At 42.7% G+C, this 27,244-nt stretch overlaps 1 protein-coding gene across 5 annotated transcripts in view; it reads right to left on the reverse strand.

The window, feature by feature from the left end:
* Nucleotides 1–13,028: 13,028 nt before the first annotated feature.
* The window catches only part of ZMYND8 (zinc finger MYND-type containing 8), a 128,401-nt gene continuing 114,185 nt past the window's right edge, over nt 13,029–27,244 (reverse strand). For 3 of the 5 annotated variants that reach the window (XM_066626507.1, XM_066626508.1, XM_066626505.1), the window contains 5 exons: nt 26,615–26,693; nt 25,468–25,707; nt 25,193–25,350; nt 23,737–23,826; nt 17,210–17,469 (listed from right to left, as the gene is read on the reverse strand). In XM_066626507.1, the coding sequence (XP_066482604.1) occupies nt 17,362–17,469; nt 23,737–23,826; nt 25,193–25,350; nt 25,468–25,707; nt 26,615–26,693 (675 nt within the window). In that variant the 3' untranslated portion in view covers nt 17,210–17,361. Of the gene's footprint in view, nt 14,548–17,209; nt 17,470–23,736; nt 23,827–25,192; nt 25,351–25,467; nt 25,708–26,614; nt 26,694–27,244 lie in introns of those variants that run through there. The other 2 variants (XM_066626506.1, XM_066626509.1) reach the window with 2 other exon arrangements.

The raw sequence follows: 27,244 nt of genomic DNA on the forward strand, positions 1-27,244 counted from the left end.
GGAAATGGGGTGGGATGACATGGCATTTCTAGGCATATTTGCTGGTCAGTTTGTCAGTTCAGAGGAGTTTCTGAGGAAAAGAAAAGAAAAAGATTGAAATAGATGATTTTTTGGTATTTTTTTAATTTATGAACTAATCCTATTACTCTGATATTAAGCTCAGTACCTGTGTTTGTATCTTTTGGGTTTGATGAACTCAGCCCATTCTAATTTAATAGCTCTTTTCTCCAAGGGAAACTCTGGGGAACAATCATTATCATGTCCATTTGAAATGAGCACATTTGGGACTGTTGGTGTACAAACGATAACTAGTTTTTAAAAACTGTGGCATGTGAGCTGCACACATGTCTACTTGGCTGCCATCTTGTTTTCGCATAGTTGGGAGGGTTACCTTGTGATGAGTGAATGGCAATAAAACTATGTTTACAATTTTAAGGCTAAAATGATTACTTTTAGCCATGGATTAAGCTTCTTGGGTTGCAATCCTGCACATACTTTCCTGAAACTTGGGCTACAATCCTATGCGCACTTTCTGGGGATTAAGACTTATTGAACTCAGTGGGACTTACTTATGAGTAGACATGTTTAGAGTTGCACTGTTGGTGTCTTAAAAACTGGAGTAAGTCTAAAAAACCTTGCAAAGTTTTGCTCAAATACATCCAATGATGTCTGCTGTTGTCTGCTAAAACACCAGCACAGTGCTTCAAGCCAGAAGCTTTGGAGCTGATAGATGCAGTTCTTGAGAAGGCTGCATGACCTTGAATAGGTCTGTAGAGAGGAGAATTCCAAGGCTGGTGTTTTTCCATAATAATACTAAATTAATGGGAAAAGTTAAGCAGCTGTTTCCATTCTATGCATCCTTCAGAGATATAGAAACTTTCTAAGAATTTAAACCAAGCAAACATAGATATTATAGAATAATATCATTTCTGAATTCCTCTTGCCCTACCCTTTCACCCCAGATATTTCTACCACATTGACATGAGGTAGCAGGGGAAGAAGGGGGATAAACTATGTCTATGAGGCAGTACTAGTTGGCAACCTTCAGTCTTGAAAGACTGTGGACTGAATGGTGGTTCTGGAACAGTGTCTAGTGTGGCTGAAAAGGCTGATTCGGGAGTGACAGTCCCTTCCACACTGGGAGCAAGTGCAGCCTGTCCCTGGTCTGTCTCCCTGGCTATGGACCTTTCTTCTTTGCCTCAGTCTGCTGGCCAAGTGTCTCTTCAAACTGGAAGAAGCCATGCTGCACAGCCTGCCTCCAAGTGGGCTGCTCAGAGGCCAGGGTTTCCCACCTGTTGAGGTCTATTCCTAAGGCCTTCAGATCCCTCTTGCAGATATCCTTGTAACGCAACTGTGGTCTACCTGTAAGGCGCTTTCCCTGCACAAGTTCTCCATAGAGGAGATCCAGCCATCATCCATTCTCATGACATGACCGAGCCAACGCAGGCATCTCTGTTTCAGCAGTGCATACATGCTAGGGATTCCAGCTCGTTCCAGGACCGTGTCCTGCCAGGTGATGCTGAGGATGCGTCGGAGGCAGCGCATGTGGAAAGCAAAGAGTCCATGACTTGCTGCAGTACAGAAGTGTACTCAGGACGCAAGCTCTGTAGACCTGGATGTTGGTATGTTCTGTTAGCTTCTTGTTGGACCAGACTCTCTTTGTGAGTCTGGAAAATTTGGTAGCTGCTTTACTGATGCGTTTGTTTAGCTCGGTATCGAGAGAAAGAGTGTCAGAGGTCGTTGAGCCAAGGTACGCAAAGGCAGTACTAGCTATATGTATACATGTTTTATGTACAAGAATGATGCAGGAAGTGACCGGTTTTTTTGCAGGATTTATCCCTGGCATTTATTTTCTTTTAGAAAGGGAGTCTTGACGCATTCAGGACAGCATCCCATGCACTCCAATGGATGTGGTTGCCCTTGGACTCTCAAAACAATAATTACTAGACCCAAGGGTGAGTGAGAGAAGAGTGGAACTGAACTCACTCTTCTGGCTTGAGACTTGGCTGCTGAATTATTGTTAGAAACAGAAATAAATTTGGCTTCAAGGCCAGAACAGGAAACCAAAGGAAGAAAGAAGGAAAACTACACAAAAAACATGCTGTCAGGTTTCCAAGAGATGAACAAATTGAATTAAGACAGCAAATCACAGGGGATGCTAGGCCGGCTGGAAGCCAACCACTGATGGACAGCAAAGCTGGATCTTTTAGCACTTGCCAATCAAGAAGTTGTTAGATTTTGCTTCAAATCTTGAGGTTACTGTATTAGCCTGCCACATTCTGTCCAATTGCATAGCTTATTGTGTAGGGATTAGGAAATTCTTCATGAACGTACACAAGAGTCCAGAGGCATGTGGTGAGTTAGTATGTGCCTCCCCAGCAGCTGAATTTTTGGCTGTATCGGTCACATTCCGTCCACCCCAGTCAAAAAAATTTTTTTTTTAAAGTTTAGCATTCATCCCCATTCTCCTGTTGTAGGCTATCACTGGATAATTTACAAGTATGGAGTGTCTATTATTTGAGAGACCAGTTTCTATGCACACACAAAACCTTTGAGAGGAAAAGTTCCTGCATGTGCTAAACACGTTCATGGGATAACATCAGACTTCTCCAGAGCCTGAAACACAGCATCAGCTGTAACCCATGTGAGATGGCAGAGGAGACGTCACTAGAAAGCTAATGATCAAGGATGTGGGAAGAAAAAACTGAGTGTATGAGATTGCTCTAGAGATAGCTGGTTAATCTGTTTCAGCCAAAGAGCCTTGCTGTAATTATTAAAACCTCCTTCACTTCAATGTGAAATATTAGCAGTTGTTTATACCAGTCAAGCATATAGTCTACCATTGACTTATTGCCTGTCCTATGATCTTTCTGTTGGTTATGATTGGAGGCCCAATCCTATCCAATTTTCTAGTGCCGCTGTAACTGTGCCAATGGGCTGTGCACTGTGTCCTGTGATGTGGAAGTGGTCACAGAGGCCTCCTCAAGGTATGGGAACATTTGTTCCCTAGGGCTCCATTGCGGCTGCACTGGTGCTGGAAAGTTGGATAGGACTGGGCCCTAAGTGGGCCAGCTGTCATCTTAGAAAAAGGGGAGATGTTGGCGTCCTGCAAGAGAAGAAAAAAAGTCCAGAACAGATTTAGTAAAAGGAATCTAAACTCCCTCAGGTCTGCCAGCCACAATACAATCTATTCATAGGTAAATCTATTGATAGATATACATCCTGAATGAAGGTTAGCTTGAAACCATTACTTATTTAACTACATTAGTGTACTGCTTTCCTGCCAAATTTAAAGTAATGGCTTACACATTAATACAGTGGTTCTTAAACATTTAGCATCGGGACCCACTTTTTAGAATGAGAATCTTGTCGGAACCCACTGGAAGTGATGTCATGATTGGAAGTGACATAATTAAACAAGGGAATTTTTAACAATCCTAGGCTGCGGTCCTACCTACACTTACCCAGGATTAAGTTCCATTTGCTATCATTGTTAAAAGAATATCCATAGTAGCTTGTTAAAATTACAGGAATGTAACATTTCCCCAAACACAATCACATACCATGGTAGCATCAAGTCTAATATATTAAAAATATTGAAATGAATGGGGCTCTACCTGAAATTGTCTCGTGACCCACTTAGTGGGTCCTGACTTACAGTTTGAGAAACACTGCATTAATAGATACAAAACAGACAGGGAAAGGCCTGGAAGGGAAGAGGCAAACAAGCAAACTTGGGTACTGTGACAACCGCATGAGATGGTACTAGGTTCCAACCAGGCACCACTTTCTCACTCCTGATGCAACCTGATGGAATTGTTGCTAATGGACACAGTTCTAGCCAAGCCATGTCTAGGGGAAAAACACCCTTGTTTTCAAGGGATATTTCTTCCTTTTGAAGCATAATCCCTTGGAATATCATGGCTGGCCAATATTTTAACTACCACAGTCCAAGGTGGTCCAGAAGCAGAGCAGGGCAGTGTTCCCCTGCCTTTAAGCACTTTAAGGATGAGATAAGCTGCACCTGCTACAATGTCTGTCTTTACCTAGGCAGCTGTGCCTTACCCTTACAAGTAGAGAAGCCCTGTCGTCCTTTGCCACTGGCACCCTTGTTGCCAATATGGGTCTCATTCTTCAAGTTTAAGAACAAGAACAATTATAAAAGTTCAGCAAATGGGTTTGTGCGTTTTCCATTGGCTCTAGAAAGGTAGCTGTCTTGTCAAACATCACTATTAATATTATTTGTTCAGTAAGACCTTTATTGGCATAAAGATATTATTTGAATAAAGGTACCAAATACCAATATTCCGAGCTAGGTCCTCTTTGTCAGAGAATATTAAGGACCCAGTCCTATTCAATTTTCCAGTGCTGGTGCAGCTGTGCCAACGGGGCATGCACTGCATCCTATGGTGGTGGGGCAGTCACAGAGGCCTCCTCAAGGTATGGGAACATTTCTTCCCTGACCACGGGGCTGCATTGTGGCTGGAAAGTTGGATAGGATTGGGCCCTAAGCCATTTCTGTCAAACGTTGCATATACGCAACAGGGACCAAATGTGTACACACCTGTGGGCTGGGCAAAAATGGGTTAAGAGCAATTTTTAACACAGTTTCCTGCTTGGGGGGTGTGTATGAAACTTTGCCTTCTTAAAATTCAGACTTCCCCTGGTTTATGGCTATCCTGTTGTATCAGGTTTTATATCTCAGCATGACCACTTTAAAAAAGTTTAGTACAGTTCTGTCGTGGAGAGCGAAAGATGACAATTTCCTCTTTCAAATTCACATAACAGCTTTTCCCACACAGAAATGGCAGAAGAGACAGTAAGCAGAATTCCAGACCTCAAAGATGTTGAACGTTGTCAACTTCCAGCAACAACTCTTTGTAGTGGCCAATCTAAGCATCCACTATTTCTACAGCCGTGGCTCATCATCCCTTCAGAGAACAATAATGGCACTTGGACACCAGACCATGACGAGTTTTGTTTTTTATTACCAGGTTAAACAAGCAATCGTTCAAACATCTTAACACCCCCAGTTATGGTTGTAACAAAGCCGTAGAAGTGCACTCAATGTGTTTCCATGTTGCTGGATTCAATTATTCAACCCCGACCCCTGTTCTGAGACTCAAGCAGGGAAATGCATGAACGCTACTATTGGGAATGTTAACGTGGAATTTTGCTAGTCAAGCCCTGCTTTGTTTTCATAGGATTTGTACTCTTCCTGGATTGGGGCCAAGCCTGTCTTGGCTCCTGGAATAGAAGTCAAAATATTATTTTGTGTGGGAGATCATCATCAGGCTCCCACTTGGGACTTGAATGGAAATCTCAGCTGGCAGGTGTACAGGAGAACTGAAACAAAAAGTGCTACTCAGATTAAAGATTCAAATTAAAGGCTTTTCAAGCTGGACCCAGTGCAATTCAATTATTTGGATTTGGGTGACTTCATATTCAGTTTCCTCGAGTGGGAGATTGCAGTCATTGTTTACATCCATAAATACTTGAGTTTTGCACTGTCTATGTCTGTGAAATCAATTGGAGGACAACCTTTGCTGGGAAGATTCACTCTGGTGTCCAGATGCAGCAGCTGCTACCATCTTTGTCATCATGCAACAACAAAACTTTTAAAATCATGGAACTGTGATCTCAGACTCAGAGGCCTTTCCAAGATAGTTAGCCACTTGTGGTTTTTGATTCTGCTTGGTGCCATTTTATTTGGGCTCATTCATCTTGCTCTTCTTTCCTGCTCCTACCACAGTAGCAAATTATTGTTCTCATAGTGCCATTATCATCCTCCTAGGAATTTAAGAACCGTTGTTTCTTCCACTACAGTACAAAAGCAGGAAGGAAAGAATACCAATAGAATACACCTCCATCAAGCTAACACTTCTACAGCCTCCAGCTTTGGCAGGGATCTGAATTAGAACAGATGGACCATTATTTGAGAAACTGCAAGACCTCAGTTCTGAAAAGAACAGTGTGTCATGAGAGGATGTATTAATGTTATATGGGAGGGACTATAGCTCAGTGGTGGAGAATCCGCTTTGCAAATAGAGAGTTTCAATTCTCAGCATGTCCAAGGCAGGGCAGTGAAAATCCTATCAGAAACCCTGGAGAGTCACAGCCAATCATTGTTGACAATGCTGAGCTAGATGGAGCAGTGATGTGACTCAGTGTAAGGCAGCATCCTGTGTAATGGTGCCTAGTCAAATAGTGCAGATGGTACTGGTTTTTAAAAATAAATTCTAGTCTCTGGCATGTGGTGTGCACGCATGCATGAGCTGTGTGAGTCTAGGGGTCTGCTCCAGGCAGCAGTGTGAAATACCAGCATCAGGCAAAAAAGCAAACAGCAAGGATGTAGTGGCAGACACTGTACCAACTATTCAGGCATCATTTGTTTGTTTTTCTTCAGAGAGAAGGACAAAGAGTTGGGAGCAGTAAGCAGCTGCTATGGGCTGTAGCAAATCCCTTCTCAAATCTACTGCATTAGTCTTTGAATCACCCAAGATTGAAAAAAAAAATCTCCCTTCAAAACACACACACACACACACACACACACACACACACACACACACTTCACAGTGATGTAAGGCAAGCAGAGGAAAACTTATGATGTAGGCCTATTAGCAAAAACACCGGCTCACAGCAAGTTGCTTATGTCACTGTTTGGGATCCTGCAAATTTTGGCTGCAATCCAACATAAACATTGAAATCAATGGGCTTAACTCAGTTGAACTGTGGGGACCTTGTCTTTAGAACAACAATGTTCTCAAGATTTTGCTAAGTGATGCTGATGTAGGCTTTCCCCCCCTCAAACCGTCCTGCATGGGGAAAATCCCATGAACTAGTTCAGGCTTGCTTGTTTGGGCTTTTGTCCCCAAAGGAATCATTCATTTGTTCCATGGTTTGTGTGCTAGAGAGACAGCAAGTGTTGATGGATGGTAGGGGCGTGGCTGCAGCCTCATCCTCCATTTCCTAGCTCAGTGCAGGTGCCAAAGGGACTGCAGCAGAAAAGCTGTAATTAAAAAGAAATAAATTGCTTTTGACAAGATGTGGCTTGTCACGATGAGAGACAAGCAGCTTCGAAGGGGGAGGTCTGGCAAGCTGTTTCCTCTCCTGCTCTAATGGAGCATCATATACGACTGTCCTAGTGCTTTCCTTTGGACAAAGACAGTATGGCTCCTTCACTAGATATTCCCTATTTGCATGTTTGCCTTGGTTAGGAAAAATTAACCTTTGTAGAGAAAAGCACTGGTGCCACAGGAAATGGTATTGGAAACAATGGACATGATCCTATCAGAGTTAAGTCCTTTCAAATGTGAAGTCACTCTCTGGTCTGGTCAAGATTTGTAAACAAGCTGAAATGCACGTTGGGTTGGCGCATTCCTCCTCCCCTGCCCTTATTTACAGGATGAGAGTGTATGCTTCTGCTTTAAGTTGTGACTAAACTGTAGTTCTTATTACGCATGAACTCAGGAATAGTGGTTTGTGTTCTGTGATCAGTTAACAACCCAAGATTTCAAACTGCAGATTGCCCCTAATTTATTTTAATAGAAAGCCAATTTGAATTATACATTCCAAACACCCCCACACAAAAGGTTGTACATGCCTTGTGAGTGCCCATGGACTGGCCCTTCTCCTGCCCTAAGTAAGCTTGTGTAACCCCCCCCCCCCATTGCACTGCAAATGCTATTTGAGAGCTAGTGCAGTATGGTAGTTAAGGAACTGACCTACAAATCAGAACTTCCCCAGTTTTAATCTTGTCTGTGCCATGAACTCAATGGGTAGCTTAGGCAAGTTACTCCCTCTCAGTTTCAGCCCCCCCAGCCCCGCAATATGAGGACAATACTTACCTGACAAGGTTGTTGTAATATCTACATAAAACGATACATGTGAGGCACTTCACACACTCAGAAAGCACTATACACGTGCTAGGATTCTAATGACTTAGGGTGCAATCCTAACCTGCTCTAGTACAGCCAGGCTGGGAGGCTGATGGAGATCACCTCAGGGTAATGGAGTATTCTCTGAGTTCAGATGTAGTAGGAAACTGTGATTAAGTCAAAAATGAAAGCAGACGTTTTCACTCTTTTCCTCTCAATTAGGGATGGGGGTAGGGGGAGTGGACTGCATTATAGACACTATACAGTAGGCTTTCTACTCACAGAGCACTCAAAAAGCTAATCACAGTAGTCTTCATGCAATCTGGGCTGGCAGCTGAGAATAACAGTTATGAAATATGAAATATGGGAACAGTTTTCCCAGTTATGAAATATTGTTAGAAGATCATGCAAAGTATAGAAAGTGTGAGCATAAGTGCATTCTTGGGAAAGTCATCTGGATTGCTTACACCACAAAGATGACATCTGCACATTCATCTTACCTATACAGGTTCATGCACACCATATAGTCCCAGCTTTCCATGTTAATCTTCAGTTCCCAGATACAACCACTTGATGGCAGCAAACTCTCACTAACATGCCTAGCATTGGATGAAGCCCAATATTACCTTCTGGGATAATAATATCCAGAGGTGCATCCAGATCCAACTGTTGCAAACACACACATACACAGCGAGAGAGGGGGAGCACAGAATTGTGTTGCACCTTAAAAACTAACACATTCACCATGGAGTAAGCTTTTGGGGAGTAGAACCCACTAAATTATATGATAACAAAATAGATAACAAAAGGCCACGAAAGGCAAGAGTCTGTGACATTAAAGCCGGGCAGCCCAATCCTAACTTGCGCTTTAACAGGCAGGCTGACTGGCCTATGCTGTATCCAGTGTAGGTTAGGAAATAGCTATGGTGCAACTCAGAGTAAGGGGCTATTCATCTCCTTACCGCATGTTGCACACTAGCCACCCCTAAGGGCTACTCGGAGCTGTGCCAGTGAAATTGCTGGTGCACATCCAAGCAACCTGCTGTAATGACTGACTGGTTGGGGGTGGGCTAGAATCCAGACTAAGTCACTTGCACACCTTCCCCCACTGAAAAGCACCTCCATTCCACTTGCCCACCACCATCTCCAACCCCCCATGTTGCCCTGCCTTGGCCAGCATGAACCTACCCAATTGGGGCCTGGATCCAGAACAGTGATGTTGGCACAGGCCCTTGCGCTGGCCTAGTTAACTCCCAAGGTGGTGTGAGCGCTTTACGGCACATTCACAGCACTCACAAGGCAGCGCAACTTAAGCCAGATAAAGTGTTGGTTTGGAAAAGCATAGACTCTTGCAGTTGACAGCCAGTTCTGTTTCGGGTTCACATCACACTAACCCTGCCCACACACAAATATGAACCCAAAGCCCCACCCTGCACCACAGCAAGTAGGCTGTTTTTTCACACCAAATCCTGAAAAAAGCAGCCTACTGGTGTGGTGCAGTTTTGCTGTGGTAGTTTTTGAGTGCTGGGGGAGTTAGGACAGACAAAAGAAAATATTTCTTCACTCAGTGTGTAGTTAATCTGTGCAACTCCTTGCCGCAGGATGTGGTGACGGCATATGGCCTAGATGCCTTTAAAAGGGGACTGGACAAGTTTCTGGAGGAAAATCCATTATGGGTTACAAGCCATGATGCGTATGTGCAACCTCCTGACTTTAGAAATGGGCTATGTCAGAATGCCAATGCAAGGGAGGGCACCAGGATGCAGGTCTCTTGTTATCTGGTGTGTTCCCTGGGGCATTCGGTGGGCTGTTGTGAGATACAGGAAGCTGGACTAGATGGGCCTATGACCTGATCCAGCAGGGCTGTTATGTTCTTATGTTCTTAGCATGAGCCCTATAATTGTCTGGCTGCTTAAGGGGAGCGAGAAGCAACCCCATTTTCTGCCCCTAACAAGGACGGCAGTCAGGAGAGCATGGCCAAGAAGTGCCCTGCAGTCAGGCTCCTATGCTGTTAAGAGGGGTGAGAAGCAACCCCATTTTCTGCCCCAACAAGGATGGCAGTCAGGCAGGATGGCTGCAGTCCTTTTCCTCACAGCTTGTTTAAAAGTAAAATAAGGGGCTAAAACCCAAGGAAAAAAACAGATTTGAAGGTCAGGAAAGCTGTCCAAGAAAAAACCCAACCTACCATGCCTAGAGGCAAGGTCAGTCTGGCGAATGGAGGGAGCCTTTCCCTTTAGGAAGATTTTGTAACCTGACCTGCCTGCCTGAGGGAGGAGCTTCCCAGATGTCAAGGACTGACCCTGCCATGGACATTCCACCTGAGAACAAAGTATACCTTGACTAGTCTGCTAAGTTGACTGAGAAAATCAGGCTGGGAATTCCAGGTAGAAGATTTCAGGACCTTGAAGCTGATTAAGCCAAGATCACAGGAAGGATTGGCAAACCAAGACAAAGGTAGACTTAAGGAATAACTGACTTTAGGCCAAGTGGACACTCAAAGAAAGACACAGCAAATGTTCACATGAGTTACACTAAAGGATTACAAGCACTGAATGGGGTGGCTTTGGGGCACAGCAAATGAGTAGCCAGGCACAAACACTCTGGCATCAAGGATGGCCAGCCAAAAAGGTATAGGTCACAGCAGGGATGTGCAGGACAGTCAAGATGAATGACCAAGGAAATTGACATATTAGCATACACAACAGATAGATCACTGGAGAGACACTGGGTGAAGGTACTGCACAAAGCTTCTCAATAGCTTCTGGGACTTCTTGATTGTACCTGGCCAGGAAGCTTTCTCTGCTGGATGTTCCCATTTCCTGAGGTTGTGCAAGGCACTTGCTGCAGCTCACAGGGACTCACATCAAGGTTCTCAGCCCTACTGAGGTAAGGGTGTAAACTGGCCCTCTGGCCACTGTGTTTATACATTCAAATAGAGCCAGCCTAGTCTTTGTAGGAAGGATCTGCTAACATAAGCAGAATTATAACTGCTCTTAAACAATATTTCTTTCTCCTCCTACAGTTTCTTGGCTAAAGGCAGCTTGATGGTGCTCTCTCATTATAGTACAGTTCTAAGGAAATATTCACCTGTATTGGGCGCATGCACACAGAGACATGAATGAGGTGAATTCTGACATAAATGGACTGTATCACTTCAGATCAGAAGTGATGTATCTGAATGATCAGCATTTTTAAAAAGTTTGTTTCCAGGAGCCCTGGGGCTCTCCGAGACCCCCAAAACTCTATGCATGTGCAGGCAGACCTCCCTGTGACTTTTAGGAGTGTAAAGAGCTTTGGAGACAGGAACCCTTGCCCTAGATTAAAATCTCCATGCAAGTAAACACAAACAAAAAAAACTAGCACAAGTTGAGTTGAAACTTCTGATGTATGGGTTTGGGTTTTTTGGTTTTTATTTTATTTCAAGGGAGTTTCTTTGAAGGAGTGGGAGTCCTGCGGAAAAAAAAAATCCCCCCTTCATCTGAGTTTATAACAGTCTATCCTACCTCATTCAGTGCAATGTGCAGGCCATGCCTTGTTCTCCAGTTCCATGCAAATGGTTGTGACTGGAGATCTGGCTTACCTCCTTCACTCCATACAAAAGAGCTGCAGCCATCACCCACTTACCCCATATTACTGAGTTAAAATTGGTTAAAAACACTTGTCCCAAAGCAGCAAACATCAACAAAGCAAACACTTTCCTGTCACAGCATCACATCATTTTGTGAATCTTTTTTGCTTTTGTTGAAATTTCAATTCACTGAACACTTCACACTGTGCCTTCTCCCTTATTGGTCTGGGCATACATCTAGCTCACGTTTTTAAAGGGGGAAGAAAAAAATGGAGCTCCCACCTCCTATAAGTTGTGCACATGTGTGGTACAGACTGCATTATAGGCAGACTAAAATGGGGATGAGCAACATATTCATCAATTGTCCAGATAAACCTAGTTTATTTCAAAGAAGAGAAAATTATCAAGTGCTCCCCCTAAAATATATCGTGTTTCACATCTGTGTCTCTAGCATGTTCAGCCACGTCCATCTCAGGTCAACATATGTTTGCAGGTAATTTTGCAGACACCATCCAACAAACTTTGTGACTTACCATATGTTAAAAAACATTCGCACTAACCACCACTTCCATATATTGACGGCATAAGCAAATTAAAGACATGGACAGGCCAACAGCAATGGTGCTCAGAGAGGTGTGAAAGTTTCCAACAATTTCAAGAAGTTCCTCTTGCCCAAGGTACCGCTTCTTTACACTATTTAGGCCTTGAATACATGCTCAAAGAAGCACCTTTAGCCATGCAGAAACTGCAGGTAATGGCGTGTTGCTCTGGGTGTGGTTTGTTTATGAGACTATGCTTGTGGGGAGCCAGAACAGGCTACTTCCAATGTGATACTGCAGCTCTGGATCCTAAAGGGAATTTCTGGAGGCTATTTTTACCCAGAAACTTTGGCATTTGGTTTACAATGTCCCATTACTGGCTCACCTTTTAATTATACCATTTTATATTCCATATTTTGTTGGCGTTACTGAGTTATAAAATTAATTTCTTGGATCTAACAGCCCCAAGAGTTTTTGATTCCTGCCCATTTGTACCCAGCCACCCTGCAGCTCCAGTCCCCCACCCCAAATTACTGAGGGTTGGGGACTTGCTTTTCACAGGAGTGAGGCGAAACCAAAAAGCCCCATTGCCTTACAAAACTCTGGCAATTTCTAAGAGCCAAGCTATTGTTTTAGCAATGAGCAAATCAGTAATTATTTGGAAAGGCATTTGATACATTTTAAAATAAAACAGTAAATCTCTTCTGTGATGTCATTTCACCATACAGACACATTAACAAAAAGTTAATGCCCTTCCAAAAAATGCTTCAAAATTCAGCACCCCCATATTGACATGGAATGGCAGTAAGCCATCAAGTTGCCATTTACATTGAGACTACATGAAACAGGAATAATGTAAATTATAAGCATGGCAAATTGTGAATTAGTTGATGCTGAGACTGTCATGGGAATACAACTGGAGCTGAATGATAATTTTTTTTAACGGTACACATGAATACAGCCTGCTTTCAGAAGGAAAATGGAAATCCAACATGAACCATTTTTTCTAAAACAGTTTAATAAAAAAAGAAACTTAAGAGCCCTGAAAAAACTGGGAAATCCCAAAGCATATCTTGTGTCACCTGTTTTAGTCACAAAGAAACACAATAATCAAAAAAGATATTTAGTTTAATACAAATTTTATACAAAGAAAATGTGAAAAAATACTTCCATATGCTAAAAGCAATTATGCTTCACAAATAAGGCCAGCTAGGCTATCTTTGACACAACTGCAATTCACAAATATTCTGCTCTTGATTTTTTTTTCCTTCTAGTAATTCTTTTCTCTAATGTGTGTACTAGCTGGAGACTGTACAAACTGCATCCTTTATAAACAATGGGAAAAAATCAATATGACTAAAATGTACAACAAAATGTACTGGAATGGTATCATACAATTAATTTTCTCATATACATACATCACCTTTGCTTTGTTCAATGCTTTTGTTTACACGACATATAAAATGGTACTACAGTATAAGTGTAACAGACAGCGTTTTCATGGGTTACTTTCTCTCTCATACTGTACTGTTTCATGCTTACATAAAAACATAAAAATTCCATAATACATGCTCTAGTCCAGCATTAATGTCCTTTGCCCATGTTTCATGGTAAAGAGTCCTCCATCTCTAGCTCTTGTTCCCTTTGAAAAGCATTTCAAGGTCCTTTGGACAGGTTTTCTTTAATTAAAAAACAAAAAAAAACCCAAAACATAACCAACTAGGAAGCATAGCTGCCTGCCCACCCCACCCACTTATTCTACTTTCTGGAATTATGGATCAGATATATTTCCAACTTCTTGGTACTAGCTTCCTACTTTCCTTTTCTTAGGCTGAAAAAAATTTAAAACCTTTTTTGTAAACAACCTCATTTTAAATACACAACACAAAATATACCCTTTAATGTACTGGAAAACCAAAGACTGGAAATTCCTAATTTAACAAATTTAAAATGGCCAGTTCCAGTATGAGTTGCACAAATGGAAGTGCAAGCATTGTTTCCAGATCCAAAGGCAAGTTCAGTGGTTCACAGTCTTCTTTTTCAGAAATCCTAAAGAGTAAGAATGATTCATGTGCAACTGCAGTTCTCAGAAGACCATTATTCCTGGTGGGTTTTGTGAAAAGTTTGACTTAACCTTTCTTTCACCAACTTCCAACGCTCCTCATATGTTGAAGTCAATACAAATATAAAAGGGAGATGGTACTCTAACATCATCCACAAATTGTACATCATTTACAACAGAAGCATAGGTTTACCATGGATCTTATCAGTCCTCAAGCTTTTTAAAGCCAGTGCTAATGCTTTACAATAATGTAGTGTAGTTAAATGCTTTGTAAAATGTACAAAGCTAAAAGTCTCAACCTTTGAGGTTAATCCAAAGAGCCGTGGGGATTTCTTTTCACATTTCTATTACAGAGATTATTACTTATTCCAACAGCTGCCTGGGCTCCTTTGTTAGCAGTTAGACTCTCCGTACTTGAACAGGCATGGTGGTCTGCACATACTGAACACCAGTTCTCATTGCCACAGTCCCAGCTGTAGGACTTACGACTACAGGAATGGTCTGTGGGTTAAAACCAAAATAGAAAACATGTATTATGCCAGAGATCACAGACACACAGGAAATGTAGGACTGACGATCACAAGAAGCTCTGACCATAGCAGCACAGGACAAATTCTTAGAAGTGAACACAACATAACAATACTCCATTATAATCGTAAGTGCATTATAATAGTAAGGGAAAGGATAATCCAAACTCATCTGAAGGGAAAGGTTGTTTTCAGAGACTGCACTGCAAATATGGATTTTCCTATTACTCAAATTCAATAATAACAAAGTAGTGAAAATCCAATGGGAAAATATCTTCTACATACATGTGCACATACATATATGCACATTAACAGTTTGGGACATGAACAGTGTCTAATGTTTCTGAATTGCACATTGCATTAGAAAACATTATTTAAATAATGCATTAGACAGGCTGCCTAATCCTAAAGGCAGCAGTACCTCCGGGTGCAACAGTGCCAAAGCAGCTACTGCTGCATCCTGTGGCATTTTCATCCCCTTCCTCTGGGGAAAGCCCAAAGCCCTGAAATGGGGCTTCAATTCTGTGCTTGCTATTTTGCTGCTGCAAGCTTGAGAAACTCTGTGTTGGTCAGGAAGGCCCGACACAGAGTTCAGGACCCAGTGCAGATCCTCCTCCCGCTCCAGTTCCTCCCCCACCTTACCCTTCCCCCTGCCCCTGAAGCCCTCACCACCACCTGGAGCTCTTACCTAGCTCCAGGTAGCATCTGGTCAGCACTGGGCTCAATGGTAGTGCTACCTAGGCACAGAGTGTTGTGGGCATGCCTTACAGCTCGTTTGCAATACCCAGTGCCAGTGCTGGAGGTCAGCGCCAGCACTGGCCCAGCTCACCACTGAGCCCTCAGACTGGGCAGCAATGACTGAGATAAGGAGATGGGTGGATTCTCTTTGTCAATGGTTCATAATCAAATTACATTCATTTGTTGGAGACAATAGACCACAGAAGTGCTTATTTACTACCTGTTTTCACACATTGGCTATAACAATAGCTTTAGAATTCCTGAGACTATTTACTTGCCCTTCAAAATAAAGAATACCAAGAATAAAATCTGGGCATTAAAGAATAGTGCACAGACACCATAGTGTTTTCTTGGACAGAATAATAAATAAAACAATATCTCGTAATTCATGACACAAAAACATAAGGTCACAAAAACCTATCTTGTCTATCATGACAAGTTCATACAGATGAGAATTTCACCACATGGTTTATATCAACATGTGGTAAAATTCTCCTTACTGATCATTCGGGCAACTGGTCATGTGTCTGCACTCTATTTCTAACAGTATCCAACCATAAATCACAATCAGAGCATCACAGTGATGGTTATCTCTTGTTTGTTCCTACTTCCTAACATGGAGGTGCTGTTTTATTCTAACATGGCTAGTAGTCATTCAAAATTCTATCCTTCATGAATTAACCCATTTCTGCCTGTCGCACAGGTGTATTTAGTCCCTGTTGCGTATATGCAACATTGGGCAGAAATGGCTTATCCTAGTTCTTTAAAAAAAAAAAACACCCAAAAATCAGTGTCCATCTTGAAAGGTATCCTAACACCACCCATAAAATTAAATTTGTTGCCTGTGTCACCAGAGACGCCCTGATTTCTAGAAAAGTCTAAAAGTATCACATTTTTACATATCATGCTCAAATATACAGTTGATACTTGCCTACAAGGCAAGAAATTTCTGCCAATAAATCTCAAGTGTAAATCACCACCTCGCCTTATCTACCAGTCATTCAGGTGCCAGGGCTGTTCAGGCAGCCAGGAGAAACCCAGAGGGTAAGGACAGTAAGAGGACAATGCAGAGATAAATAAGGGCAGTTAGTCTCCAGGGTAATAAGGGCATTAGTCTCTGCAAACTTAACCCTTTCACTCCTTCCTCCTTAGAAAAAAGCCAGACAAGGATCAACACTTCAAATCAAGTAAGCCTCATTCTCTTTGGCAGGATCATACCCAACCCTTCTGTATCCTTGTTCCATTTTGCAAAATGTTTGACAGGTCTGGGTTTTAAAACACAAGGATGTAATCCACATTTCCATTTGAAACTAAGTTCCAGGCTACAATTAAGTGCAGCATTACTTAAGAATAACACCCATGGAAAGCAACCCATGGATCTACTTCTGAGTAAATCAGGTTACAACTATGTGTCATGCTCAATCCTTGTTGCTTGTCTCTCTGCTGAGAACTGAATTGCACACTCCCAGTTATGTGTTATAGAGTCGCCCAGAAAGTAATGCACCACATTTTTTTTCTCAGCCTACAGTAATGGTACAAATGTGAAACTTTAGATATACATTATTTGAATTTTCAGGAGTGCGCACACAAATTTTTGGTTTCTTCAGACAGATAGTGTAGCTGCAGCAGTGTTTCGAAATGGCGTCTGTAAGTGATGTACGTTACAAGCAGCGTGTCGTCATTGAATTTCTCACTGCGGAAAAAGAAACTGTTGGGAACATTCACAAACGTTTGTGTACAGTTTATGGAGAATTTGCAGTCGACAGAAGTACGGTTAGTCGCTGGGCACAGAGGGTGAGGCCATTAGAAGGCAGTTCGGCAGAGCTCCAAGATTTGCAGCGTTCGGGGCGGCTATCCACGGCTGTCACATCTGACAAGACGCAGCTTGTTGATGTGCTCATTTGCGAGGACCGACGCATAACGACTAGGCAGTTGGCGCTGAAGCTGTCAATCAGCAAAGGAAGTGTTGATGCAATCATCTGTGCTCTTGATTACTCAAAAGTGTGTGCACAATGGGTTCCGCGCTGTCTTACGGTGGACCACAAATCTCTCAGAAAAAACATTTCTTCTGAGTTGCTGAAACGTTTTGAAGATGAGGGGGAAGCGTTCTTGTCCAGGATTGTGACAGGTGATGAAACCTGGGTTCACCATTTTGAGCCTGAAACAAAACGACAGTCGATGGAATGGCCTCATCCTCAATCTCCACAGAAGAAAAAATTCAAAGCAACTGCTTCCGCCGGTAAGGTCATGATCACTGTGTTTTGGGACTGTGAGGGCGTCATACTCATTGATGTGATGCCAAGAGGCAGCACCATTAATTCTGAAGCTTATGTGAAGACATTAACCAAACTCAAGAAGCGCTTCCAGCGACTTTGGCGCCATAACAACCCAGGTGAATGTTTGATTCAACATGATAATGCTCGGCCTCACACAAGTTTGAGGACTTCGGAACACATCATTAAACAGGGTTGGACTGTGTTACCCCATCCACCCTACAGCCCTGACCTAGCTCCCTCAGACTTCCACTTGTCTGGGCCATTAAAGGATGCCATTCGCGGAAGACATTTTGAGGATGACGAAGAGGTGATTCGCACAGTGCAGAAATGGCTTTGTGACCAGAACAAGGAGTGGTACCGACAGGGCATACATGTCCTTGTGTCTCACTGGAGGAAGGCCATAGAACTGGACGGAGATTACGTGGAAAAATAGGGAGTATAGAAGAAACATCATTCTTTCTTGTGTGTAAGTTTCATTGTGTTCAATAAATAATTGTTGAAGAAAAAAAATGTGGTGCATTACTTTCCGGGCGACCCTCGTATGTTGAGCCTCTGGCTTAACACACCAGGCACCTTAAAGAAGGATTTGATTAATGGTTCTAGTGGTATGTTGTTTACAGTGCACTTACTCTGATGATGTTTACAAAAGGTTTTTGAGGGTCAGAATTTTAAAAGTTAATGAATAAAAATGTATCTTGTGATCTTTTACTCAATGTTTAATAAATTAAAGACTGTACAGCTCTTAAGTAACAATTACAGGCAGGTTATATTTCAGGATCTGGTCTCATAAAATCAGACAAAATTATAGTCAGACACCCCCCTAAGTTTAACTTATCTAACAGTCATAGAAAATTTCATGATTTTGGCTGAAAACCTGCCCTTGACTTGTCTGTGAGATCGACTTATACCCAAGCGTCTATAGTGACACACTGGCCATCCAATCCTGAACAGGGCAGTGCCCGTGGCTCCAGCGGGCTCTTCAGCTACTGCCGGGGGCCCCTTGGGGGAAAGGAACACTTGCTCCCTTCCCCCAAGCAGACAGGATCCGGAGACAATGGGTCTCCTCGGCTCTGCACCTGTGTCTGAACAGACACAGAATCAAGGAGGCCTGTGTCGGGCCGCATGGCTAGGGAGAGTGGTTAGAATTCAGCGGCAGAGGCCACTTCACAGGCCCAATCCTTCCCTCCCTCCACCACATTCTGCCCATTCCCTGCCTCTTCTCCCACCTGAAAACACTCACTGCCACACTGAGGCGCAGCGCCTACTGGTGCTTGTGCAATGCCAGCGCTCCCTATTACACGGGTGCTGTAAACAAGCTTTATGGCATGTTTACAACACCCAGAGCAGGAGCTGAGCAGCAGCACTGGCAGTAGCAGAGCTCAGGATTGGGCTCTGAATTTGCAATAAATTCTAGAGTAGCCAGTGCTCCAGAACAGGGAAAGTGGACTCACACAAAACAACAAATGAATAACTTTGAGGGGCATGTTCCATGGCATATCCATAAATTAGGCTTGATAGGACTGGAGGTTTCCTGCAGCAGCCATGACTATACAGATATAACCTAATTATCCATGATTTTTCACCTGCGTTTTTTTCTTAATGTGATGAGAAAGGCCTTTAATAAGGAAAAAATAAGGAAGAAAGATGTTTAACAATAGCCTCATTAGTGCAGAAGAGAATTAGTGCTGACAGAATCCATCAATCATTCTCTCTCCAGGCATTCAGAACAGCTTCACTCCCAGGCAAGTAAGCTTCCTTTCTCCTAAGCATGTGAAAGAATGCAAGTGATTATCACCTCCTCTGCATTCTTTCCCTGCGGTGAGCTCCCAGTGAAGGGAGGAGTCATTGTAATGAAAGATCAGAAGATCATCAGGTGGATGAAGTGGTGTTGACAGCAATTCCCATGTTTTGACAGCTGTCTGACAGCTCTGGGAAGGGCAGGGCTAGCTCCACAGCTGTAATCAATCAAGGCCAGTGGAGACTCTGATGGACACCTGAGCTTCATTTGATCTTGATGGGACTTTGAATGGTCATGGACTAACAAGGTAGCTTACAGCTGAGCTGCATTTTGGATAATAGGATATCCAAGGATAAAAGGCAGCTTCAGATGGAGCAAAGCCCCAGACCTACAGGACCCCAACCCAGACCTACAGGACTCTGCTGGAGAGGATACATATGGACTCTGCTGCAGCAGATTGGACTGGGAAGACTGGACTGTGCTTTGGACACTGGACTTGGAGACAAGGCTTCAGACCTTTACCCACTAAGTTAAGTGGAGTTTTGGGGAGGGGGAAGCCTCTGGACAAGAGGAATTGCAGGGAGTGTCTGTGTTTATAGCAATAAATTTGGTTAATTGCTATAGATAAGGAGTTCTGTGTTCATTCCTTTGTACACCACAGCTGTTGTTTCTAGAAATAAGGATGTGTTAATTAGCCAAAGAAGTGGGCATTAGAATGCAGTTGGAATAATTGGACGGGACAGTCACTGCCTTGGAGTAAAGTCTTTCTAAGCATCTAGAGCAGGGGTGTCCAAACTTTTTGGAAGGAGGGCCACATCATCTTTCTGACACTGTGTCCAGGGCCGGGGAAAAAAATAATCAATTTACATTTCTAATTTGAATAAACTTACATAAATAACTATATTATAGATGGAGCCTGAATGAATGAATGAAGGTCTTGCAATAGCTCAAGGCCTATAAATGGCCTTGCACAAGGCAAGGCCAGCCTTTCCTTTTCTGCCACTGCTGCATCACAAACAGCAAGCAGTGGAGGGTGCCCTTGTCCCACAGCTCACGCAAGGGGTCGAACAGTTGGCCGTCACACTGAGAGCAGTTGCGCTGGGCCAGCACAGGCTCCAGCAAGTCTCGGGAGAGCCAGAGGCTCATTGGAGTCGGGGGGGCTCCCTGTGAGCCAGACTGGGAGTCCTTGAGGGCCGCAAGTGGCCCCAGGGCTGGGGTCTGGGCATCCCTGCTCTGTAGAGAGAATAATTGATGATTGTCTGCCTGTTGTCTCCATCTTGCATTACAAAGGTCAGCAAGGTTGTTTTTAAATCAACCAGTTTTGGCAAAGGGACAGTTTTTTTTAATGGGTTTCCTTTAATTTTTGGTACCCACGTGGGTGGGTGCTGGGAATGGAACCCTAGTGGATACAGAGACTCAACCTGTATATTTTATGCATGCAGAATGCACATTTCATGCATCAAGTATATAGATACAGGTAACAGACAGTATTGAAGACATACAGCACTATCTTACTGAGTCAGATCATTACTCAATCTAGCCTAGCACTGGCTGTTCTGTCAAAAGCAACATAGTAGAGTCTTTCCCAGCTCTGCTACCTGAGATTATTTAAACCCCTGTTTTTCAAAGTGTGCTCCTAAGAGCCCTGGTTTCCCTAAGACCCCTTCAGGGGCTCCACATATACACCATAAGTGGCCACCACTTACTCCAAGCTGCAGCACTCTGCACAAGACTCAGCGCTGTGGGGCTCTCCAAGACTCCATGAATGCACTGGTGGGGGTCCCCAAGACACTGTTTGGGTCAGTAAAGGGCTCCCTAAACCAAAAAGTTTGAGAACTGCTGCTTTAAACAAATGCACAAGCTTTCAATATGCAAACTGTGTGCTGCACTACGAATCACTTTGCTATGGTTTCTTTCATAAAACTTGCAAAGTCTACAGACATGACTAAACTCTTTTATTGTTTTAAGGTTACCTAAACTCAAAAATGAATTCCACACTGCCAATCTAAGAGTAATTAAGGTCTAAGAGTAATTAATGTTGCACTTAGCACCCACAACATGAGAGAATTGATGGGTGCAGACATCATGCCATGGAAAAAGATTAACATCAGATTTAAATCACTATGATCACAGTATGAGAATAAATGTACTGATGCATTTGGTATGAACCAGTAGCAGACCTGCCATTAACTAAAAGGGGCAAATGCCCCAGGCGTGGACCCCCCATGTACTTTTAGGACCACACAGAAGCCTCTCTGAGGCTTCCAAAGTGGTACGAAGCAGTTTCTGTTACAGTATATGCCCCATACAGTAAGGCAATTTGGTGGCTGGATAAGGCAGGCCTACCAGACAGCAGATGTTTGTGCTAAATGTAAGCATACCTGTCAAGCAATGGGGCAAGGGCCAATAAGGGCAAAGTGCCGAGTCATTTCACAGAACAAGGAGCAATGGGAAAAGCTGATGCAATCCCTGCCCAGGTGGATGCAATGACATTCCTCAGCGATGAGGTCATGATGTTTCCCATTGGCTGACAGGAGTATAAACATCCAACAAGCACACTCCACACTTGTGGGTTGTAGGAGTGAGTTGCTGCATGAATCGCTGCTGGACTGACACCTGATTTGCTGACTACTTGGACTGTTTGCTGGACTGCCTCTGATTGCCAATTTCTGAAACTGCCTTCTACTTGTAAATACTGCCTGTAAATAGACTCTGGTGCTGGTACTTCCCTGAGTCTTGCCTCCTTTTTTTGGCATTCTCCCCTGTACTCTGAGCACCACATGCTGCAGCTGCAGGATTGCGCTTCTGCTATCTCTAACAGTTTCAGACTTTGGGGAAACCACAGGAGGCTTCCCTGGTACATCCTAAAGTCACACGAAGTTCCATAACGTTGTGGTGAATGGGGAGCAGCAGATTCACACAGGGAGATGTATCTCACAGGGGGCACCACTGTAGACCTTTGCCCCAGACGTGGGGCTGGGGAAGTCCACCACTGGTATGGACAAAACAGTGTATAATCTAACTATGGGAACCGGACAAAAATTATTCAAGGTCACACTCCTACTTTCACCTACTAACACTCATGCTGATTAACACTCATTATCTAAATTGGGTCACAAGCACACACCAGAAGTAAACATGGCATACTATATCAGGAAGTCAATGAAGTTCTGTAAATCTCAAGTAAATGAATCAGTCAAAGTATAAGCAAAAAGTGAAAGCCAAAATAGAATCCTAGTTAACCGGACTTTGTAGCAACTTCTTTGCCACTCCTGAAACATGGTGAGCAATTTATATTTATCTTCCACATTTTTATACCACCCTTCCTCCAAGGAGCTCACAACAACCCTGCAAGATGGGTGAGGCTGAGAGATTACATTGCTTCATGGCTGAGCAAAGACCTGGTTCTTCCAGGTCTAACTCCCAAACCACTACACCATCTTGGTAACGCAAACTAAAACCCACCAACCTGATCTCACTGAAGAAAAAAGGTATTTTGTTACAAGTGAATGCCATCCCACACACACCATCTAATTGTGGCAAGTCCCTCACATCAGAGAGAAGGAAGGACAAATTCATATTGGAACAGGACACTTGTCCTTGCTATCCTCAAAAAGGACACAACTGACTGAGGTATCAGACAAAAATTAAACAGTACCTTTCATGAATGTATTATTATTATTATTGCTTCCCAGTAAATTCAAAATTCCATCTTGACAAGAACTCTAGTTCAATTTCTCTGCTGAGCACAGAAGCTGAATTTTGGAGACTAAGGACATACTGAACAGCTAAATGGAGTTCATGTCTGCCTAACATATGGCAACTGCACAAAAGGAAATTAAAATGCTTAAGGGATTAAATGGATATGGAATAGAAACCTAATCCCTAACCAAGACCAACAGTTCCCATCTCAGCAGCAAAGATCCCAATGAAAACTAAAAATGTAACATTATGCACGTCTGCTCAGAAACATGAGTTACTGAATTCAATAGAGCTTCCACCTACCTAAGTGTGTACAGGACTGCAGCCTTAGGGCCCAATCACATCCAACTTTCCAGCACTGATGCAGCTGTACCAACAGGGCATGTGCTGCATCTTGTTGTGGGGGGACAGTCAGAGGCCTCCTCAATGTAAGAGAAGTTTTGCTCCCTTACCTCAGGGCTGTATCGCAGCTGGGAAGTAGTATAGGAATGGGCCCTTAGTGTAACTACCAGCTAATCTTTTAAACCTTGTTTAGTTCTCTGATGAAAATATATGGGATGGGAAGATGAAATGCTATATGGCAAAATAAGGTGTTTTGCACTACAAACTGAAAGCTGAGACCAGTGAATTCATATCCTGATAACACAGGAGACAACCCCACTCCCCAAAATAGATAATGAGCTGTTTCAATGCCAAAAACAGTACTTACAATTGTGGGTTGAGTAGTTGGAATATAGGTGGTGGTCTGCGGTACCTGGACCAGTTTTATAGGCTGGCTGCTTGTCACACCTGTTGCTATCTGCAGAGACAGCACAGGTAACCTCAGTGAAAGGTTTAGCTTTTACATTAATGCCACCTATTTATTATTATCACCATAGAATTTGTCAGATGCTTGGCTCATATTAAAAATTTGCATCTCAATGAATTCACAGGTTATATTTTTGTTAATAAAAGCAAAAATTTAAAAGTATGAATGTGATTAATGTACAAAACTTGATGTTTCAAAAAGGTATAACAATTATGAGAAACCAATTTTGAGTCTTTCAAAGCAGAATATTCCATGACAGGAGTCTCAAGTACCTGCCATTTCCCTAGCAACACCAGTTCACAGAAAACACCCTATTAACTAAAACATAGATTGCTCTAAAAATGTTTTTATGATGTACTCACAATGGTTTTGTGTAAGTTACATCACTATTTCTCTCTATTGGTCTAACTCCCCCCTTTCCTCTAATATGTTCTATTTCTAGGTATTTTGGTATTTCCCTGACTCCATCCCAACTTAAAACCCACATTAATTCTGGAGACTATCCTACATAATTTTAGGAAAGCAAGTGTCACAGAAAGCAAGTGTCACAGAAAGTGAATCCAAAGAACAGCTCAAATAGACACTATACCAGAGTCAAAATATTGGTGAACAAGAGGATAACTTATTTTACCAAAATCTGATACATGGTTGGGAAAGGATAAACTGTGGAATGCAGTTTCTAAAACATCATCACTAGTTTAATTAATTGTAGTTACACATTATGCTTCAGAAATGGGATGGACATATCTGATCATAACATAATTCAAGTCACCTACAGAACATTAATAGATTTATCTTCATTTATCCAGATTAGGTATCAGAATGGTTATCTCAAAGAGCAGATAAAAGGTGATAATGTAGCACAGTGCTCTTCTACCTCTGTCATGCCATGACCCCAATAAATAATAAAATATGATACTGGAGACCCACTGTTAGTGCCACCCCCTCCTGGGACCCTATGCATCCACTCCCTGCCCCCATTGCTGCCCACTCCCCATCCCTGTTATGCCCTCCCAGCACTGTTCACTGTAACCAAATATTTTTATTACAGAGAGGAGAAAATGTTACCATGAAGCCTGGCACTAGTGAAAGCTATTTTAGCACAATTGCCAACAATCTAAGCAGGACTGAAACACAATTTCCTGGTACCTGAAGCGGTACACCAGGTATCTCTCCCTTTACTTGGTGCTGATTTAGGTCCAGTGGTCTTCAACCTTTTCCATTCGCATAAGTTGTCATGACCGCACAACTGAAGCTTCACAACCCCAAGGTTGAAGAACACTGATACAGCACTTTGCTGGACAAATTCAGATTCGAATTCCACACAAAAGTAGGTTACAAGGAGGGAAATACTCACTGTAACACTCTCTTTGCTCTTTTCGACAACCGTCTCTTTTTCTTTTGGAGTACTGGCAGTTTCTGTAGGTGCAGGCTGTGCACTGGAAGTTTGTTGGGATGATTTATTTAATGTTTCTGTGTTAATTTCAGGGTCTGCTTCTTGCTGTGTTGCAGTGGCTAAAACATAAGTAAATGAAATGTAAATAATCACTAAAAGTATATACCTGATTACGTTGACTCACAAACAGATTAAGAAGATAACAGAATTGAACTTGAAAACTGATCATTAATTACCTGATTGTGTACAGGACTTCATATGTTCTGGCCAGTGAGCTTGCTGGCAAGGGTAGTCACAATAACTGGTGTTCCAGCAACAATAGAAAATGGCCTCTTTCTTGCAATTGGCACACCACTGCTTCTTCTTGGTTTCATCCACAGCTTGCTGCTTTTCCAGCTCCAGCTGCTTCTTTACTTCTGCAATCAAGCGATCCCTTTCTTGTTCTAAACTCTGTCGCATTTCAGCCATTGTGAGTTCTAGTCAATAGAGGAACAATGTGGAATCAGCAGCAGACCCAAATGGTAGTTTTGAAGCATTTATGACTTCTAGCTAAAAAAAGTGACTGTGGGTACAATCCTATCCTTCACTGGAACAGGCAAGCCAGGAGGCTTGCGCTGCATCAAGCACAGGATAGTGCACAGGATATTGGCCAGAAGCGGCTCAGCCAGAGGTAAGGGAAAACATTTCCCCTTACCTCTGGGTAAGGGCTGCTGGCCCCTATGGCTCTCTTGAGGTGGCGCAAGTTCGAGGAGAGTAGAGCGTCTTGAAGCCGCTCCATTCTCCCTGGGAACAATGGTTGGGATCCAGCATAACTGCAGCATCCCAGCCCCACCTCCCACTCCCTGACTGCCCACCCACCCTACCCGCCTATCTTTTGTGCTTGCATCTGCCCAGATGGGTAGACTCAAGCATTTGAGGAAGCCGGTGCAGAGGCTTGCGTCAAACTCTGCAGACTGGCGCTTCTCGGAGCGCCAGCCTGGCTTCCTCTCATGGAGGTGCAAACGTGCCTTACAGCACGTTTGGAACTTGCACCAGCCCAAACGCGGGTCAGGATTGCGCCCTGTATGTCCTAACCACTTTAGGAAGAGATAAATCTGAAAACCTACCCAGAAATTACAAAAAAAATAATTGCTATTCAAGTTTGACAAAATTTATGACATACTGTCTTTCCAAATTTAAATACTAAATAGGTTTTCATTCTTGAAACTGAACTGTTTTTAACTGTGATTCAGGAAATTGCTTTATAACTTTATATGTAAGAGCAGTAGAAGAGAACAGCATGTTCCATCACATTTTTTATAATCAGAGTTACAGCTGGGATACTGCCATGGCCCTTTACACATCTCTCTATGAAAGTGGCAACAATATTATTTTTTTAAATACCCAGATTGTGTTTCATTTCTGAGAGTTCCTGCTGATGCAACCACTGAAGTTTCTCTATTTCAATTCTCAGGCGACGAATCTGGAATATTAAAGAAATAATTAGGACTGTCACTCAAAAAAAGATATCTTAGGTAATTATATGAATTTAAACTGATTAATTCTGCATAAATTTGCATATGATCAAAACAACAGTTCTGGAAAAAAGAGCATCCTCTCTTTGTTTATAGAAGATGAACATATGTGTCATGGCAGGTATCTCAAAGTACTTCCTCCTGTGTGCAAGAGAAGGGATCCTTCTTTTATTCGACCAAGGAATTAAGTTGAATAGAGGTTAAAAGAGAAGGCATTTCAGACCTAATTGATAACTTAAAGATCAATAAGTCACCAGGCCCTGATGGCATTCACCCAAGAGTTATTAAGAAACTGAAGAATGAAGTTGCTGATCTCTTGACTAAAATATGCAACTAGTCCCTTAAAACGGCTACGGTGCCAGATGACTGAAGGATAGTAAATGTCACACTGATCTTTAAAAAAGGAAGGAGAGGGGACTCAGGAAACTATAGACCAGTCAGCCTAACATCTATACCAGGTAAGATGGTTGAATGCCTCATCAAAAATAGAATCTCAAAA

The sequence above is a fragment of the Tiliqua scincoides genome, chromosome 4 (assembly GCF_035046505.1).
Source record: "Tiliqua scincoides isolate rTilSci1 chromosome 4, rTilSci1.hap2, whole genome shotgun sequence".
NCBI classification, from domain to species: domain Eukaryota; kingdom Metazoa; phylum Chordata; class Lepidosauria; order Squamata; family Scincidae; genus Tiliqua; species Tiliqua scincoides.